The sequence below is a fragment of the Sphaeramia orbicularis genome, chromosome 10 (assembly GCF_902148855.1).
Source record: "Sphaeramia orbicularis chromosome 10, fSphaOr1.1, whole genome shotgun sequence".
In the NCBI taxonomy this organism is placed as follows: Eukaryota; Metazoa; Chordata; class Actinopteri; order Kurtiformes; family Apogonidae; genus Sphaeramia; species Sphaeramia orbicularis.
Window position 1 is genome coordinate 50,842,613 of NC_043966.1, and position 19,380 is coordinate 50,861,992.

Genomic DNA, 19,380 nt, shown 5'->3' on the forward strand with positions numbered 1-19,380 from the left:
TTTAGTCAGAACTACCCCTCTCTTCTATTCCTGCATTTTACACTTTGTTCTTTATAGTATATTATTTTCCTCATCCCTATTTTTCTGCACAAGTTCCATAATTTCCTTCTTAATCCAAGTTTTCCACATTTAGGCTAAATGTTTCATTGGCTTTTTGGTGATGTTTTTCTGCTGACACTTTATCACAATAATTATGGAGGATCCAAATTCTAAAAATACTGGGATGTGGTGTAAAGTATCAATAAAATGAAAATGCAGTGAGGACTGTTGGGCAAATAGAATCCAATATCTGACAAAAATGGAACAGCATTTCTCTCCCAAAAATCCATCAATTGGTCTCCTCAGTTCCAGATGTTTATAGCCCGTTGTTAAAAGGGGAGGGGATGCTATAGAATGGTAAACATGGCCTTGTCGTGACTATTTAGAGACGCATTAGTGCCATCAACTTTAAAATTACCTTTTTTTTCCTTCACAAGGTACATTTTCCCACTTTGATCATTTGACGCTTGCTTGTGTCTATGCCAACTCTTGTATTCCCGTCAGAGACAAAGGACAAAAATGTTGTGTGGTTCATTATAAAGGGCAGATTTTTAAAGGAAGAAGCAGTCTTTACCTATCTCAGGATAAGACCCAGGACTCTCAGACACTTCAGAAAAGAGGCAAACATCCAACGATGCACGTACCTTCACTGTCACTTAAAGAAAGTGGAAGGAACATGGTTAGAGCTGTGTCATGAGGAATATAGTCACAGGAAACATCTACAAAAATATCTTTCGTCTTTTTTCCACTTTTCGTGGTGCAAGGTTCAGCGCCCACTCCAGCAGGTGGCGGTAATATTTAAACACACCAAAGAAGAAGATGCCTGAGCGGGGACAGTTCGACTCACCATAGAAGAAGAAGTGTGTAAACTGCTGCTACTGGCCGTCAGCAGTGAACAGGGTGTAGAATGTTTGGAAAAGTTTTCATACTGCTGCTATTTCTTATTTTTCTGCACAATGACTCTGCTGTCGGGCAAAAGAAAAAAGAGGTAAAGTGCCTGTTATAACATAAAGAAAAGTTCATAAACTTTGACAAAAAGTTTTACTCCGTTTTCAAACTTTGTTGAACGACCGAGTTGCTAAGCTAACAGTTTGTCAAAAGTGAGCTAACGTGTGGCACTGGTCGGTTTTTTAAGCAGATAAGTGTTCTTAAGTCAAATGACAAATATAAAATATGAGTTTGAACCTCTTGGCGTGAACGATTAAGTGACATATCAGTTGTTAAGATGGAATTCTGGATAAATCGGTAGCTCAGGCTGTCAGCTCGGTGTTGGACTAACACTATTTAGAGAAGTTAAGCAACAGAATTCGCTGAAGTTCTTAACATATTCTCCGGATTACCGATGCAGCGGTGTTTCGGAGAAACAGGAACCGTTGAATTAAATAGCACATTGCTTTAACTGTGTTCGAGTTAGGGCTGTGTTGTTAGTCAGTTCATTTCGTTGGCTGTTACGCCATATACGTTGTCACTTTCCCATAGGCTGTTGAACAGAGGTGTTCCTGTTAGGACTTGTTGAATGGACACGTTTACTAGTCCAGTCGGTAGTGATTCATTCAGCTGTTTAAAAATCTGTAAATATAAGCGTAGGTTTCGACTTGATAGAAATTAATGGATTTAAAAGTAAGGTCCAGGCTATGAATATTGAGGTGAAAATTCATGATGAACTCCATTTTGTAACCAATTGGATACTTCGGTTTTCTGGCAGCTTTTAAGTTCACAGGTTAGCTTCCAATAGAGGACATGGACATTGACATGGACGTAATAGTAGCACTGAAACTCCAACATACAATATGAATAAGTACGATATGCTTTGTATTGAATGCTGTATTGTATACGATGTAATACAGGTAATAAAACACTACAATCTTTAAGAAAATATCTTAAGCGAGACAAACACCCATAATTACAACAGGTGCATCAAGAACTGGGTAAACTTGTTCCTATGTTAAGTGTTATAGCCATGCAGTTTGGTGAAAATACTGAAAATAATAAGTCTACCTTCTTGATTATTAAAGAAAATGGACTGATTACTTGCTTAAAATAAATAAGAAAAAAAACAAAAAAACATAAGAACTCTGATTTGGCATGTTGTAGACCGTACCTCTCTCTGCCCTTTAAATCTAAATTACCAGACATCAAAGGTTGGATTTATCTGTTAGATTTATTTATTTGTTTATTTTTAATTTATGCAAACACATCAACCTAAATTCTCCTAAATCTGGACCCATGAATTGCCGCCTTTTGTTGTTGCATAATTGCATAGGCTGATATTATGATTTCGATTGTGATTTGATCAGTTTTGCAGCAGTAGTAACTGCAGTTAGTGAAGATAATTGGATATGGGGAGTTTACAGAAGTATAGACACCCTTTGCTCTTTTTCCATTGTTTCACTGCCCATACAGTAGCTGCACTGTGGGCAGTGGCAAGAGCTTGTTTTAGGAATATAAATCCAGAAATCTGGCATAAATGTCATTATGATCACTTAAAGGCTTTAGATTATCTTACACTTGTATGTCTTCTTCTTCTTGAATTCCTTCTTGTCACTAGATGTAACTGTTAATTTACTACATACCGCTGCTTGCTTCACTGGAGGGAGGTGTTCTTGTTTTTGTTGTTTGGTTGCCTCACATGAGGACACTTGTGGCAGGTAGCTTAGGCCCATCCTCCTTTTTGCTTTACAAAAAGATTGAAAAAAGATAGAGAAGCGCATTTAATAAACCGGTTGTTTTTAAGTGGCTTCCTCAACAATCTCAACATCCTCCCTCAGTAAAGGCTTAGGATCAATGTGAATATAGTAAGACCAACTAAAGTAGATCACTTATCAATCAAAATCAGAATGAAATTACTATTTGCTTATTGTCTTTGGAAATTTATCATTTGGTCAAGCTTTTTGATAAAAATGATAATAATAACTACAACAGCAACTTAGTGTTGCATGAAATAGTTTGTGTTTTACCTTGTCTGTCTACCTCGTACACAAGAAAAAATAATTATTGAAGCAAGTCAGCAGATGATTCCCCTAAAAACCAAGGTAAACCTGAAATACTGTCAAAAACACGCTTCTTGTTAAATGTTTTTTGAATGCAAATGTATTTGGTGACCCAAATAAAATCTCCCATGACCCTCCTGTGGATCCAGACCCAGTCATGGGAATTGATTAACTGCAGCAATAATTCAGGAGGCTGAAACTTTTCCTTTAGATCAGTTGTTTATACAAGCATCCATCTGTGAAAATACTGGTGTTTTGAACATCTGAAAATCATCCCCACTGTGTGTTTAAATGATGTGCAGTAATGCAACAGATATTTTCATGGCTGACATAATGCTCATGCTTTGTTGTTTTTGCTTTTATGTATGCACAGGATGTATATACCTTTTTATCTTTTATTTCAGGACACACTCATCATAGCATCTTTATGTCACACAATGCTTATGCGGTGTCAGAAATAAACATCAAATCTACAGTTAGGCCCAGAAATATTTGGACAGCGACACAAGTTTTTTTTTTTTTTTTTTTTTTTTTATTTTAGCTGTTTACCAAAACATATGCAAGATACAGTTGTATAAGCAATATGGGCTTAAAGTGCAGAGACTCAGCTTTAATTTGAGGGGTATTCACATCCAACTACTGTAGGAGAAAGGGTTTAGGTATCATAGCTTTATCATATTTAGCCACCTCTTTATTAAGGGACCAAATGTAATTGGACAACTGACTCAAAAGCTGTTTAATGGGCTATGTGGGCTGTTCCCTCTTTAATCCATCATTAGTTAAGCAGATAAAAGGTCTGGAACTGAATCCAGGTGTGGCATTTGCATTTGGAAGCTGTTGCTGTCAACCTACTACGTGGTCAAAGGAGCTCTCAATGGAAGTGAAACACACCATTCCTGCGCTGAAAAGAACAAATCTATCAGAGAGATAGCGGAAATGGTAGGAGTGGCCAAATCAGCAGTTTGGTACATTCTGAAACACACTCTCCAGGAAGTAGGTGTATCAGTATCTTATGCCGCGTTTCCACTATGTGGTACCAGCCCGACTCAACTTGGGCTTTTTGCATTTCCGTTATGAAAAAGGACCTGGAATCTGATACCCGTTACTAGTTTTTTGGTATCACCTCCGCCGAGGTTCCACGACTGGGGACCAGATACTAAAATGTGATGTGTAAACACTGCAGACCACTGTTTGGTCGGAGAGTTGTGTTTCTGTGACCCACTGTTTTACAAAAAACAGATGTGGAAGTTGACAGTAAATATAACGGTAGGTTAATCCACATGATGACAGCCCGCAAAACTACACCATGGTTTGTCGAGGAGGTTCAAACATAACAATTCAGCATGAACTTGACGAGACAACAGGCAACGAGCGAGTTTATCAGCAACTCTCTGAGCAGACAACACAGAAGTAACGCGCCGCATCGCTATGACATCCAGGTACTCTAAAGTCGGTAGTATCCTGTAATGGAAACGGTCTCCAGGAATAGGACCTGGTATCGAGTCGAGCTGGTTCCATGAAGTGGAAACGGAGCATTAGTCTACTATAAAGAGAAGACTTCATGAGAACAAATACAGAGGGTTCACCACAAGGTGCAGACCATTACTCTGCCTCAAAAATAGAATCGCCAGATTAGACTTTGCTAAGAAAAAAACAAATATGAAACAAAGATCAACCTGTACCAGAATGATGGGAAGAACGTGTGGAGAAGGCTTGGAACAGCTTAGGATCCAAAGCACAGCCCATCTTTTATGAAACATGGTGGAGGCAGTGTGATGGCATGGGCATGCATGGCTTCCATTGGCACTGGGTCACTAGAGTTTATTGATGATGTGTCAGAAGACAGAAGCAGCAGGATGAATTCTGAAATATATAGGGATAAGCTTTCTGCTCAGATTCAGCCAAATGCAACAAAGTTGATTGGATGGTGCTTCACAGTGCAGATGGACAACGACCCAAAACATACTGCAAAAGCAACCCATGATTTTTTTAGGGCAAAAAGTGGAATATTCTTCAATGGCCAAGTCAATCACCACATCTCTGACTGAGCATGCATTTCACTTGCTTAAGACCAAACTTGAGGCAGAAAGACCCGCAAACAAGCAACAGCTGAAAACAGCTGCAGTAAAGGCCTGGCAAAGCATCACAAAAGAGTAAACTCTGTTTGGTGATGTCCATGGGTTCCAGACTTCCGGCAGTCATTGGCTGGAAAGGATTATCAACAAAGTATTAAAAATGAACATTTTTTTTATGGTAATGTTTATTTGTCCAATTATTTTTGAGCCCCTGAAATGAGGAGACTTTGTTTGAAAAAGGTGGCAATTCCCTAAATGTTTCAGCGGATACTTTTTGTTAAACCCCTTGAATTAAACCTGAAAGTTTGCACTTCAACTGCATCTCAGCTGTTTTTTTTTTTTTCAAATTCAGTGTGGTGGTATGCAGAACAAAAATCATGAAAATTGTGTCACTGTCCAAATATATTTGGGCCTTACTGTATTCCTGTCCATAGTTACTTTCATTTTTTTGGCCCAGATCTTGTATTGATGATGGAGAGACAGATCGCTGTGTAAAGTGCCTTCTCACCCTGATGCACCCATCACTCTGTGGAAGAGGGTCAGTCTGGACTCAGATCAGACCACAGGAAGTTTTTCCATTGAAACAGTGTCCAATCTTTATGCTCTATATCAAAATGGTGGCTCTTTCAGAAAAGAGAAGCTACTCAAAGAATCAGTTAAAGGGTTAAAGCGCTTGTCGCAGCTGAAATCTGAATCACTGCAGTAATTATCCAATGGAAGGATCTGAAATTTGTAGAGTACAGTATTTTCATTTTAGATGATAAACATTCTTGTTAAACTAAAATATCCTGCCTCCATTACATATCTTTGTCCAAAGTGTTAGATAATCATATCAATCACAAGTTTGATTGAAAGTGTGTTGATGTTTAATATGACAGTTTTGTTTTGCCATCATTCTGTGGCAAATTAAAATAAACTTAACAGAAATATCATAACAGAATGAAAAATAAGAGATCAGCAGCAAAGGTCTTTAGAGCCACCATATGGCATGACGGTGGACAGGAGGGCCAGGTCTATCATTGGTGATATGGAACATTCAATACATCAGCTCTGCTTATTTATTTTATTTCTAGAACATTTATTGTGTGTGCTCTTTGTGGGTGAACTGAAGAAAATTTTCCACTGCAGAGGACAATAAAGTTAAATTAGTGGGATAATTGCAGAAAACCAAACTTATTTACAAATAAACATGTTACTGTAAAAACAAGAACTGAAATAAGAATACATGACTTAAATGGCATAGTCCAGTCATCATTTTTGTTCATAAATGATTGAACCTTGTCTTACATTAGCATGTTGTGTGTACTTCAGACTCTGCTATCAGAGAAGGTGACTCAGATGATGGAGTGGGCTTCCAAACGCTCCGTCATCAGGATGAACGGAGACAAGTTTCGGCGTTTTGTCAAGGCTCCTCCCAGGAACTACTCTGTGGTGATAATGTTTACAGCTCTGCAGCCACAGAGACAGTGTGGGGTGTGCAGGTAAGAGGGGGAACTGCACCAACCTGTGCTACTATCATTTTAATGGAACTTATTGAATCAATTCTAAGCACGTGTCTCCATTCCAGACAAGCTGATGAGGAGTTCCAGGTGCTGGCTAACTCATGGCGTTATTCCTCTGCCTTCACCAACAAAGTCTTCTTTGCATCTGTTGATTTTGATGAAGGATCGGATGTCTTCCAGATGGTGAGATGCCTTTCTTTTCTTCACTCTAAACCCCGGTCTTTTCACAGAAGTAGGGAGTTTAGACATTTGATTGACAGCTGTATTTCCCAATCACTTAGCAGATTCTAGATTATACTGCTCTCCTCTGTGTCTGGAACCAGAAGCTTGAAAGTAGGGCTGCGCGATTAATCGATTTTAAATCAAAATCAGATTTTTTAATTAGGACGATTTTTAAAAAAGGGAAATCATCGAATCAATTTTGTCTCTCTTGCGCCTTTGAGCCGTGCGTCTGCGGGCTACCATAGGCTCCTCCTCCTAACTGTGAGAGTGGTCTTTCACAGAAGTCTGTGTAATGACCATGGATATTAAATCTGTGATGGGCCCGCAGTAGTGATACCAATGTAAGTCATGGTCCATGCACAGATCCCCCAGTTCAAATATAACTGCATGGGGATCACTCATCAAGTGTTGTTCCACATGGATCCATACAGTACTGATCTGGGTCATGGGGTCAGCAGCATCAGCTGAGGAGCGCAGACAGCCCTCGGCCCAGCCACATCCACCAGCTCCAGGGGAATCCTGAGGCGTTCCCTGGCCACCCCAGAGATATAATCCCTCCAGCGTCTCCTGGGTCGGTCTCCTCCACGCACGGGTCCACCAATTTAAATATAACTGCATGGGGATCACTTATATTATGTGGCCCACGCATGACTTATGCCTGTCACTGACTTGCATTGGTATCATTTCTGTGGGCCCATCACATGATACCATCACAGATTTGAGGTAGGGAGCAGTGCCTTGCATTGCAGTCTGCTCACGCAAACAACATGCTGACTTCTATAAAATCGAAAATAGGGTTTTTAGAGGAAAAAATCGGTATTTTATATTTTGGCCAAAATCATGCAGTCCTACTTGAAAGTGTATTCACTATCCCATAACACCATGAAACAAAAAGGTTTATCAATTCATATTAAATGATTGATTTGGACAGAGAACCTTTGATTTCACCCAGAAAACTGCAGTTCACTGTATATTTGATCTTTTTTTGGACCATTCTCTGTAAACCTTAAAGATAGTTGTGTGTATGTGTGTGTGCGTGCGTGTGATGCTTGGTTTGACCAATGTCTACATACCTATATACACTGAGTTGCTACCATGTGATTGGCCAATTAGATATTTGTGTTAACATGCGGTTTAACAGATGTACATAGATGGTGTGTGTATCCATAATCTAATTTTAACTGTGTTTGTGTTGCAGTTAAATATGAATTCTGCTCCAACGTTCCTCCACTTCCCACCCAAAGGGAAACCTCGCAGGACTGATACTTACGAGCTGCAAGTCCGAGGCTTTGCAGCAGAGCAGCTGGCTCGATGGGTGGCAGACAGGACTGATGTACAGGTACATTTCAAACACACAAGAGCTTCACACTGAACCAGTGATTGCATCAAAGATAACATGATCCTGTAATGACTGAATTTCACTGTATATGTTTTGTAGATTCGTGTTATTCGGCCTCCAAACTATGCGGGTCCTCTCCTCCTGGGCTTCCTCTTGGCTGTAATTGGTGGACTGGCATATCTACGAAGGCACAATCTGGAGTTCCTCTTTAACAAGAACGTTTGGGCCTTCTCTGCACTGGTATGCACACATTGTATTTCCATTCAGGGGACATTTCATTGACTTAAATTGATTTCCTCGGGTTATCCCTCACCCTTAACCATGACCATGATTTTCCTTAATCTAAACTGAGCCTAAACCTTAGATTATGGCCTTGTATATTTTGTTCGGACCAGGCATTAAGTACGTCCAGTGATCCAGTCACATGTGGACCTCTTTAATGCTAGGTATGTACGAACACAGGATACATTGAGGATCCACTGGCATGTGGCAGGATGCATTCAGAGGTAGTCTGGGATGCATATGTCAATGTTCTTTTGGCATTTTGATTACAAATGCATCCTGGGACAGACTGAAGGACCCGTTACCTACTCCGAGTGTCATTAAAATGTAAAGACAACTGAAAATTTCTCAAAAAAGAAGTTTTAGAAGTGCTTCATACTGTCTGTATAGTGTTCAACAGAGCTGAATAATGCCCTGCACAGACAGTACAGGAGAAGGGTGTAATATAGATCAGGGATGCCCAATCCTGGTCCTTGAGAGCTACTATGCTGCTTGTTTTAGATGTATCCTTCTTCCAACACACCTGATTCAAATAAGTCTATCATCAAGCTCTGCAGAAACCTGATAATGACTGTCAGGTGTATTAGAAGAGGGAAACATCTAAAACATGCAGGATAGTAGCTCTCGAGGACCAGGACTGTGCACCCCTCATATAGATAATGATCCCATCTACAGTTTACACTGAATATATATGATGCTTTTATTATTTTAATACTTTATTGTGTTGTGTTTGTATATTCCAGTGCTTTGTGTTGATCATGACCTCAGGCCAGATGTGGAACCACATCAGAGGACCGCCCTATGCACACAAGAACCCCAGCACTGGACAAGTTGTAAGACAAACACACATTTCCCAATATTTATTCCATATACATGCTGGCACTAAATAGTTGGAGTCTAACAAACACAATAATGAAGGTGCACTAACTATTCTGTGGGTCTGCAGTAGGGGACAACAACCATGGCCAGTAGAAGAGTTGATGCCTCTTTAGTGGGTGTTGACTGATGGATATGAGTAGGTGATAACAAAAGAAAACATACTTCATTTACATTTTGAAGTTTGGCAGTAGACAGTGTTAATGGAAGTAGCATCATCCATTAAAGTTTCTGAATTTAACACAAAGTTTTGCTCATGGTTTTCACTTTTACTGAAAAAGAGTAAATGTACTCAAAGGGAAATGCAAACACATTTTTTAAACAAATTCTTATATAGTAAACATTCAACTCACATTACTGTTCAGCTGTTTGCTCTTCCTAAGCTCTACTGTCTTATCCAAATAGGGTCACTTCTGGTCCTCAAAGCCTAGATGGTATTGGCCAAAATGCAAACTCAAAGCTTCAGACAAGACTTCAGACATCGGGGGATGGTACAGTGGCTCCATCCACTTGTGCCAAATAGTGCCTGGTCATATACTGAACTAGATGATTTGGTGGGTTGGTAGTGCAGTGACTCTGAGGTGATTGGACCCCTTTATACCTGCAGGCAAATCCAGTCTGTTTTTGACTGAAATCTAAAATTCTTAAATGGAACAACTATGCTCCAAGTAATATTTTCATTGTGTGTTAAAAAGTTCTTTTGGTTTTTGATACATTTACAGTTGCAATATGTCTGTTGTACCATTCATTACAAGTTTACATCTATAGAATATTCAACCAGCAAAAAAAACCCAAAACACACAGATATCTGGTTTCTAAGCAATAACATCAAATGGAGAACAGCAGAAAATCCTCATATTTGTGAATGTGGAGCAAGAGAATGGCCAGAGATTGTCTCTAAACAACTAAATGATGATCAAGGCCATAAGAAAGTCAAAGCTGTCCATTTGCATTTTCAGAGACCTTGGAGTCAGATGGTTGGTTGGTTGTGTTTTTTCTTAATGTAGAATTTATGCAAAACATGTACTTTTTTGTGTGTTTGCAGAGTTACATCCACGGCAGCAGTCAAGCCCAGTTCGTAGCCGAAACCCACATTGTTCTTCTCTTCAGTATCTTTTAGCTCCAGCAGTTGAAGAAGTGCTAAACTGAGGGTTCTCTCTGAGGGTTCGACCTATAATTACTAGTGAAGGCACAAGTAATCTTGAATGATATTGCTAATTTCATTTTTATTTTTATACCCTTGCTCTATGGGGTGGGCAGAGGTATATAGGAAAATCAAATGTATTTATATAGCGTCACATCATAACAAAAGTTATCTCATGACACTTTACATTTAGAGCTGGTCTAAACCAGACTCTTGAGCCAATTTTCAGAATCCCAACAGAATCCTTCAGGAGCAAACACTTGGTGACAGTGGTGACGACAAACTTCCTTTTAACAGACAGAAACCTCGAACAGACCCCGACTCTTGGAGAATGGTTGTCTGTTGAAAGAGAGAGAGAAAAAAAAAAACAACAGGTGCTAGTATAATTACCAATAGCTAGAACAAATGTCCTTAATTGTTAATACTACTACTCCAAATACAAGTACAGTGGGCCATAAAAGTATTTAGTCAGCCACTGATTTTGCAAGTTCTCCTACTTAGAAAGATGAGAGAGGTCTGTAATTTTCATCAGAGGTACACTTCAACTATGAGAGACAAAATGAGAAAAAAAATCCAGGAGATCACATTGTAGGATTTTTAAAGAATTTATTTGTAAATTATGGTGGAAAATAAGTATTTGGTCACCCACAAACAAGCAAGATTTCTGGCTCTCACAGACCTGTAACTTCTTCTTTAAGAAGCTCCTCTGTCCTCCACTCGTTCCTGTATTAATGGTACCTGTTTGAACTCGTTATCTGTATGAAAGACACCTGTCCACAGCCTCAAACAGTCAGACTCCAAACTCAACCATGGCCAAGACCAAAGAGCTGTCGAAGGACACCAGGAAGAAAATTGTAGACCTGCACCAGGCTGGGAAGAGTGAATCTACAATAGGCAAGCAGGTTGGTGTGAATAAATCAACTGTGGGAGCAATTGTAAGAAAATGGAAGACATGCAAGACCATTGATAATCTCCCTCTATCTGGGGCCCCACGCAGGATCTCATTCCGTGGGGTTAAAATGATCATGAGAACGGTGAGCAAAAATCCCAGAACTACATGGAGGGACCTGATGAATGACCTGCAGAGAGCTGGGACCAAAGTCACAAAGGCTCCCATCAGTAACACACTACGCTGAGAGGGACTCAAATCCTGCAGCGCCAGGCGTGTCCCCCTGCTTAAGCCAGTGCATGTCCAGGCCCGTCTGAAGTTTGCTAGAGAGCATATGGATGATCCAGAAGAGGACTGGGAGAATATCATGTGGTCAGATGAAACCAAAATAGAACTTTTTGGTAAAGACTCAACTCGTCGTGTTTGGAGGAAGAAGAATGCTGAGTTGCGTCCAAAGAACACCATACCTACTGTGAAGCATGGGAGTGGAAACCTCATGCTTTGGGGCTGTTTTTCTGCAAAGGGGACAGGACGACTGATCTGTTAAGGAAAGAATGAACGGGGCCATGTATCGTGAGATTTTAAGCCAAAACCTCCTTCCATCAGTAAGAGCATTTAAGATGGAACGTGGCTGGGTCTTCCAGCATGACAGTGATCCCAAACACACCACTCGGGCAACGAAGGAGTGGCTCTGTAAAAAGCATTTCAAGGTCCTGGAGTGGCCTAGCCAGTCTCCAGACCTCAACCCCATAGAAAATTTGTGGAGGGAGTTGAAAGTCCGTGTTGCCCAGCGACAGCTCCCAAACATCACTGCTCTAGAGGAGATCTGCATGGAGGAATGGGCCAAAATATCAGCTACAGTGTGCAAACCTGGTGAAGACTTACAGGAAACGTTTGACCTCTGTCATTGCCAACAAAGGTTATGTCACAAAGTATTGAGTTGAGCTTTTGTTATTGACCAAATACTTATTTTCCACCATAATTTACAAATAAATTTTTTAAATCCTACAGTGTGATTACCTGGATTTTTTTTCTCATTTTGTCTCTCATAGTTGAAGTGTACCTCTAATAAAAATTACAGATGTTTCATCTTTCTAAGTAGGAGAACTTGCAAAATCAGTGGCTGACTAAATACTTTTTTGCCCCACTGTATTAACATTGTACAAGTATTATTATACCCCGCTATATGCCAGGAATTCCGTCTGTCTTTCCTTTTATCCAGCCGAGATTTCAACAGATTTCTCGAAGACTATTCAGCCGATTCTATTCGATTTTACGTTGTCTTTACCACTAGGAGAGGTGTGGTGCACATTTTAATGGCTGGATTTGAATTTTTTAATTTTTTGTGAATTTTTATAAATTTACGCTTAGAAAAGTTATTGAAGCGATTTTCGAAAAGTTGAACATGGAAAAATTAGCCAACTGGTTATTAGAACCATGCCCTATAGGGGGGATAGTTATCTATATTATAAAAGCCATGTGACCTCTGTGTGCGTTAGTGTGTGTATATGTGTGTGTGTGTCTGGGGATTCACACAAAATCCGTAAAGAGCTGACTGCTGTAGTTTGGCATATTTATGTATTTTTGGTCAAGGAACAGACTAGCAAAAATGGCAAGTTTATAGGACCAATATTTTGGGAGATATTAGTAATTTTGGAATACAGTAGCCTTACAATCACGTTGCTATGCCCAGAACACTTTGGCGGTGACTGATGGACAAATGCGATACAGCATGCACGAATACACAGCAGCATAACAACTGCCACATCTAGAACCTAAGGATCCCCACAGGTCAGAGCACTAGGATAATACATACCAGGACTTCTGTCGTTTCACCTGTCCGTCTGTCTGTCCAGACACATTCAAATCAGCCTGGCAGACGGTTGAAATATTATTGCTTTTCTACTCCTGTCATGCTGTATTCTCTTTTAGAACTTCAATGAGATGAAATATTAGCATAGTTGACAGTTCCTGACTAGCCAGGGTATCAGTGAGTAGGAAGGACAAAGTGTTGTGTGGGTGGGCTAGATATTAGTAAGCTCCACTTACTTTTTCACTTGTTTTATTTCTTTTAATTTGACCTTTATTTATCCAGGTAAAATGCTTGAGAACCAGTTCCCATTTACAAGCATGACCTTGCCAAGAGGTCCCAGAAGGAATAAATACATATATACCTAGATGCATAAATCCATATATACAAACTGTATATAAAAGAGAAATGCACATCATTATCAACCAATGTGTACCAGTCAGGTTCTTGTGGTATATTGTTTTCGTATGATAAATGATTTCTCCTGCAGTATCTTCTCACATACACTTACTGTCATAAACCTTGACTATAATGTTAGATGCTGCTGTTACTATGGGAATGGTGTTGCTATGTGAGGCTGCTACATCTGACATGGACATTGGAAAGAGGAAAAGTAAGTTCACACCTAGAGAGTTACATTCGTTTTGGGTGTCTGTAAGAAAGTCCATCTGTCAATGACCACTTAGATTCAAGGATGAACTGAAGACATTTTGGTGGCAGAGACTCAGAGATAAACTCAAAAGTGAAGATCACTATAACCTCACAAATGCATTTATATACCAAAATCTGAGGAAAATTTCACATATATTTATAGCATTTGGTGGCCAAAGGTTAAAATATGTTGTGGACTATAACTCAAGATTCTGAGGGACAGATCTGACTGAACTTGTTCTTTGTAAGTGTTGTGCAAAGCAAAACAGGCTGGAAATGCAAAACATACAAGTAAACATAGTGCTAATGTCTTCATATGAAGAATACACAACTGGCAAAAAAAAAGTTCCATCCATGATGTTTTTTAAACCACCTTTAACTTTGATTACAAGACACATTTGTTAATGGCTCACATTGTTTGTGCAGGGTCACAGCATTTATTTTTGTCTAACTAATTCTTTTGTCCCAGAACTTGATTTGATGATGGAGAGTTGGACCACTGTGTAAAGTCTTCTCCAACACATTCAAAAGATTCTCAGCGGGGTTCAGGTCTAGTGGCCAATCCATGTATTAACATGATGTGTCATGAACCTGCAGTAATTATCCAATAGATTTTGGAGCTATTTTAGATGATCCAGGTGGGAACCAGGTGTTTTTGGCCAGGCTATATATTACTAGTGGAAAAATGCAAAAAATGTAATGTAGGCTAATATCTGCAGTAGTTACAACAATGCAAGTAAATATGTTTGTTTTTGTCAGTTATGTGTGTGGCAGGTATTGGTCTGGTGATGCTGTTTTTCAGCTGGCTGCTGTCTATATTCAGAGCAAAGTACCACGGATACCCCTACAGGTAGAAACACATCCATTCAGTTTACTGTGCTCATACTGGTTGACATACTGACTGTGTGCCTTTTGTTATGTGTTGCAGCTTCCTGTTGAGTTAGAGCTGATGAGTGGTCCTCCAGCTTCACAGCAAACATGAACTTCACTAAGATGAAGTTCTGCTATAAGCCATAATTAGCTTTAATCTCCTGAGCCAAAAGCAGCTGGGTCATCACAAACTGCCTTCACAGACACCTCATGGCAACAAATCACTATCTGGGTCCAGTGAAATGGTTTGGTGCCAAAATGAATTTTAAAAAAACAGTTGACAATGAATTGACTGTAGTGTTCTGTCTAATGCTCACTAAATATGTTTTAACCATTGGGACCACACATAGATTTTCGTGTATTTACTTATTTGTGTGAGGGTAAAATTGACCCAAGACAGTAGAGTATTGAAGTGAGGAATTCTATTTCTGGAATCAACACTTTTCCCACAGTTTTTTTTTTTAATTTTTTTTTTTATATATATTCCTGTAAAGAACTACATTGTGTGAGTTGGTGGTAGTTTAATCAAATGAGTTACACTTAAACTGAAGAAACTATTGATCTACTACTGCAAACTACAGAGTCCTGAAGGTTATCTTAAGCACATAAGATAAAAAAAAAAGTTTCACCTCTCATGACTTCAGTGATTCCACAATTATATTAACATAAATTTATATTTTGGTGTTCAGGCAAAAATGTTTCTCTGCATGTGTCTGTGTGAATGTACACTCTGTGTCTAACTTAAAATATCAAAACATAGAGACCTATTGAGATGAGATGTCTGCTTCACTGTCCATGCCTGAATTAATCTGAGGAAGTGATTCACCTGTCAAGTGATTAGATAAATCTTTCAGAAAATCTGCAAAAGAAAAAGCCCATTTCCATCCACCAATGTTATGTGACTATTAAGAGGTAGCTCATCATTGTGTTTGCTACTTTAGCTGTTGTTTGAGGAGCCCTTACGTTTGTTTCTGCAGCTCCTTCTCATATATGGTTGTGTTTCATTGCTGTTTCCATCTAATATCATTAGTTTCTTTTCCAAGGACACTGTAGTCTACTTATTACTCCACAGATGCACACACTATTGCTTGCTAAATAGATCTCCATCCACTTCTCCCATACATTCAAAGCTTTTTTCAAAAAAAATTTTTTTTGTTTTGTTTTTTCAAAGTCTCAGCATTTCCACTTAGGGTTTTGAATGCACACATTAAAATGTGATCAACAGCTGGTTAGGAATGCACTTAAAGCACTGCAGACTCATAGGCACTGTCAGGGACTTGATAAATTCAAGTGCACCCTATAAACTATGACTACTATACTTGAATGGCTCTGAAGGTTGTTTAAAACACAAAAATTTAGATTTTTTTTTCTCATTTTCCTGTGTAATTATATGGGCCTGTGTGTTATTTCTTTCCAGTTCTTTGATCATAGTATTTTTAATAAATAGATGCAGAAAGCATAACGGTATATTACAAATTCTGTTAAAAATTGATTTCTCTGCAAATTTTGCAGTATTGTTATACAACTGGTCCCCGGGTACATCTGTGATCATTTCTAGTAGTTAAATGCCAACACTAAACCCAGTATTTACACTTACACTGGCCACTGGTGCATTTTTTACACAATATCTTGGGTGGATACAGAACAGTCTGGCACTCTATCCATCATCATTTGGTTTTTGAGCAGAACTGGGAAGCCCTTCATTGTTTGTTCACCAAACTTGCAATAGTTGATCACTGTGTTGTAGTGTTGCCTTTTGCTACTGAGCCAACTGTGAACCACAAGGGGGTGCTAAAATGGATGCAGATGCATTTTGAGTTTTCTCAGCAGAATTGGAAAACGTACCAAACATGTTTTGTTTGGTTTTTTTTTCCTTGAAACTTGCTACAGTTTATTAGGTGTATGTTGGAGCATTGCCTTTTGCTATCATCCATCTCAGTTGTCCGGCATAGAGTCGGTGTCTTTTCATTTACAGAGCACAATTAAAACAACATTCAATATTTTTACAGTAAACCATTTGAGAAACTATTTGATTCATCCTCCATCAGTGGGCAGACTCGGAAGGATAAAAGCAAGCATTACCAAAACATACCACTGTTGGATTTTAGCACTAGTGGAAAGGTGTGCCATCCTCTGACTTTAGTGTAGTCTACCATAGTCACAGTGTTACCAGTTAAAGCCACAGGAGCCAACAGGTGGAAAAATACCAGAAATGTAAAATACCCTCCTCCTGTCTGTCCAAACTAAATGATTACATATGGATACAGATGAACCTCATTATTGTTTATTGAAAAGTTAAGCCTTGTTTCTAAGCTTCCATGTTGAGACACAGTAGCACAGGAATGGAATCTCATCAGTGATAGATAACATCTGTAACTAGATAATGTTATGGCATCATGAGGTAGATTTTCTATAGCCTGAAAACACAAGCAAGGAGTAAATGCAGAAGTGACCCTAAAAGAACTATCAAATACTGCAGCTTTAAGAAGGTCTACAGATAAATACTTTCATAGTCTTATCTAGGAGTCCTAAAAACACCTTTTGTGGTTCTTCCAAATGCTGGAAACATGGATTTATGAAAAAACAGGTGGTGTGATGTGCAATTTAAAAACATTCGAAATGTAGCCTTGACACTATGAAGCTTTACTGCAAAAAGTATTAGTTACCTGAGCATGGTTTTCTATTAAGTAAGTACTCAAATGTTGATTTTTAAAATGTTTCATAACCATCACCCTCACTTCAATGATGCGATGTTTGGATTTATCAAATCACTTGACTGAATGGTGTGTCTTTTTCTGGTGCCGTTCTCTGTTCTGTCTGCTTTTACTGGTGTCTTACAGTGGCATAAGGGCACCTGTCCTTTGTTCTGTGTATGTGAGTTACAGTGCCTGCTAACTCTGCCTCTGTTTCAATATTACATCTCTACTTTTTCAAAATTTAATTTTGAATTGAATTTTTCCTGGGTGTATCAGGAGAGAATATTTGATCTATGGTGGTTGTTTCTGATATTAAAGTGCCTTAACTGCTCCTCTGTGTCTGTCTCCTTGGTCATCAAGTACAGTTACCATAAAGATGACACCACTTGTCTTCTCCAATCTTCTGTGAATAGAGCAGTAGAGTCACATCTGACTGAATCTGAACAGTGAACAGTAGTTACAGCTGTCAGTCATTTAACCCCCTCCCTGCTAGTCAGAAATCCCCCAAGACTGATCAAAGCCTCCCTTCATGGGATAATCTAGGTGGGTTAGAATTTAGTTTTCCTCCCAGCCCACCCAATTTACAACACATTTAAAGGTAATTATGTAATTTTTATTTAATGTCAACGATATCACCATGTAAAACAAACCAGCAGGCTCATTTTAATCCATACCTCACAGCTCATATTTACTCTGTTTATGTCCTAAATTTTCTTTGTAATAGTTCTATTAACCAAATGAGACTTTGCAAAAATCCTGAAGCTATGCTCCTCCAAATAAGTTTTTATTAAATCTGGATTTCTGTGTGAGGTTAAATTAGTACTGACCATCCTACAATCTCTAAGGATAAATTGCAATTGGATTTTTCTTACTGTTCACTGGCTGTAATATCACATTTGGTGGTTTTAGTACATATTAAGTTCTTTGATTTAAGAGTTTTTGGTATGATACTTGGAGCGTGTTTTTCATTGGGTTTTAGTAATTTATGAGTTTGTAAGGTACAGCTTGTACTGGATTGGTAGGACTCTATCAATCTTAATTTATCAGCTAAATACACATTACGCTTTCTGAGTTTTCTGCAGTAATTTTTGACTGATTTCAGAAAACCATTAACCAAGTAATTTTACAACATTTAACAGACATTTCAAGTATTGTAAGTCTGCATGTATGCAGGTTTTAGTGTCTTAAAATTTTGTCAAAGTTTGACTAGGTGGGTAGATATCTCTTTGGACATTCTTTTGGTGTGATTATGGCACACATTCATCATGTCATTTTCATCAGCTTATGTGATGTTACAACATTTTTTCCAATGTTTTTTGGACACTGTTGCTGAACCTTGACCTGACCAACTGAAGCAACTCCAGATCATAACACATGTCCCCACAGGCACTAGGCATGATGGGTAAATCATTTCATCTGCCTCTTTTTTTTCACCCTGATCTATCCATCACTCTAGAACAGGGTCAGTTCGTACTCATCAGATGACATGACCTTTTTCCATTGAAACACCGTCCAGTCTTATTGTTTTCAAACTGATGGTTGTCTAAGAAATGAGAAGCTACTCACTGCAAGTAGTGAGGTTAAAAACTTGTTGCAGCTGAAACACTTTTTAATGACTGCAATAAATATCCAATGGAAGGATCTGAACTACATGCTGAGTTAAATACAGACGGGGACTTTTTTCTTTTTTTTCTGGCCAGGGGGTGTATTAAAACTGCGTAAATGGAAGTGGTTACTTTTGACTATAGACCTCAGAACACTGGTATTCTTAAAAAGCACTACTTGAAAGAGTAAGTAAAATAATAACACAGAATGAAGTACTGTACCTGTGAAATGGGAGTGTATGTAATGAGGTTGGCCTGGGGTGTCAAACATGCGAGCCAGAACTGGCCAACCAAAAGTTCCAGTTCAACCTGTGGGATGAATTTGCAAAGTGCAAAAATTAAACTGAAGATATTAACAGTCGAGGGTGCCAAAGTAGTTTTAGTTCAGAGG

General features: G+C 38.9%; 1 protein-coding gene across 1 annotated transcript; it reads left to right on the plus strand.

The window, feature by feature from the left end:
- Nucleotides 1-896: 896 nt before the first annotated feature.
- magt1 (magnesium transporter 1) lies at nt 897-17,716 on the plus strand. The gene is made up of 10 exons (XM_030145923.1): nt 897-1,027; nt 6,416-6,585; nt 6,672-6,789; nt 8,027-8,167; nt 8,267-8,407; nt 9,193-9,282; nt 10,371-10,434; nt 13,707-13,781; nt 14,579-14,669; nt 14,748-17,716. The coding sequence occupies exons 1-10, from the start codon at nt 947-949 to the stop codon at nt 14,761-14,763; spliced, it is 987 nt and encodes a 328-aa protein (XP_030001783.1). The 5' UTR covers nt 897-946; the 3' UTR covers nt 14,764-17,716.
- Nucleotides 17,717-19,380: the final 1,664 nt, after the last annotated feature.

Coding starts and splice junctions, on each gene's coding strand:
- magt1 (XM_030145923.1), top strand. CDS start 947: ATGTTTGGAAAAGTTTTCATACTGCTGCTATTTCTTATTTTTCTGCAC. Junction 1,028..6,415: donor TCGGGCAAAAGAAAAAAGAG/GTAAAGTGCCTG, acceptor TGTGTACTTCAG/ACTCTGCTATCAGAGAAGGT. Junction 8,408..9,192: donor TTTGGGCCTTCTCTGCACTG/GTATGCACACAT, acceptor TGTATATTCCAG/TGCTTTGTGTTGATCATGAC.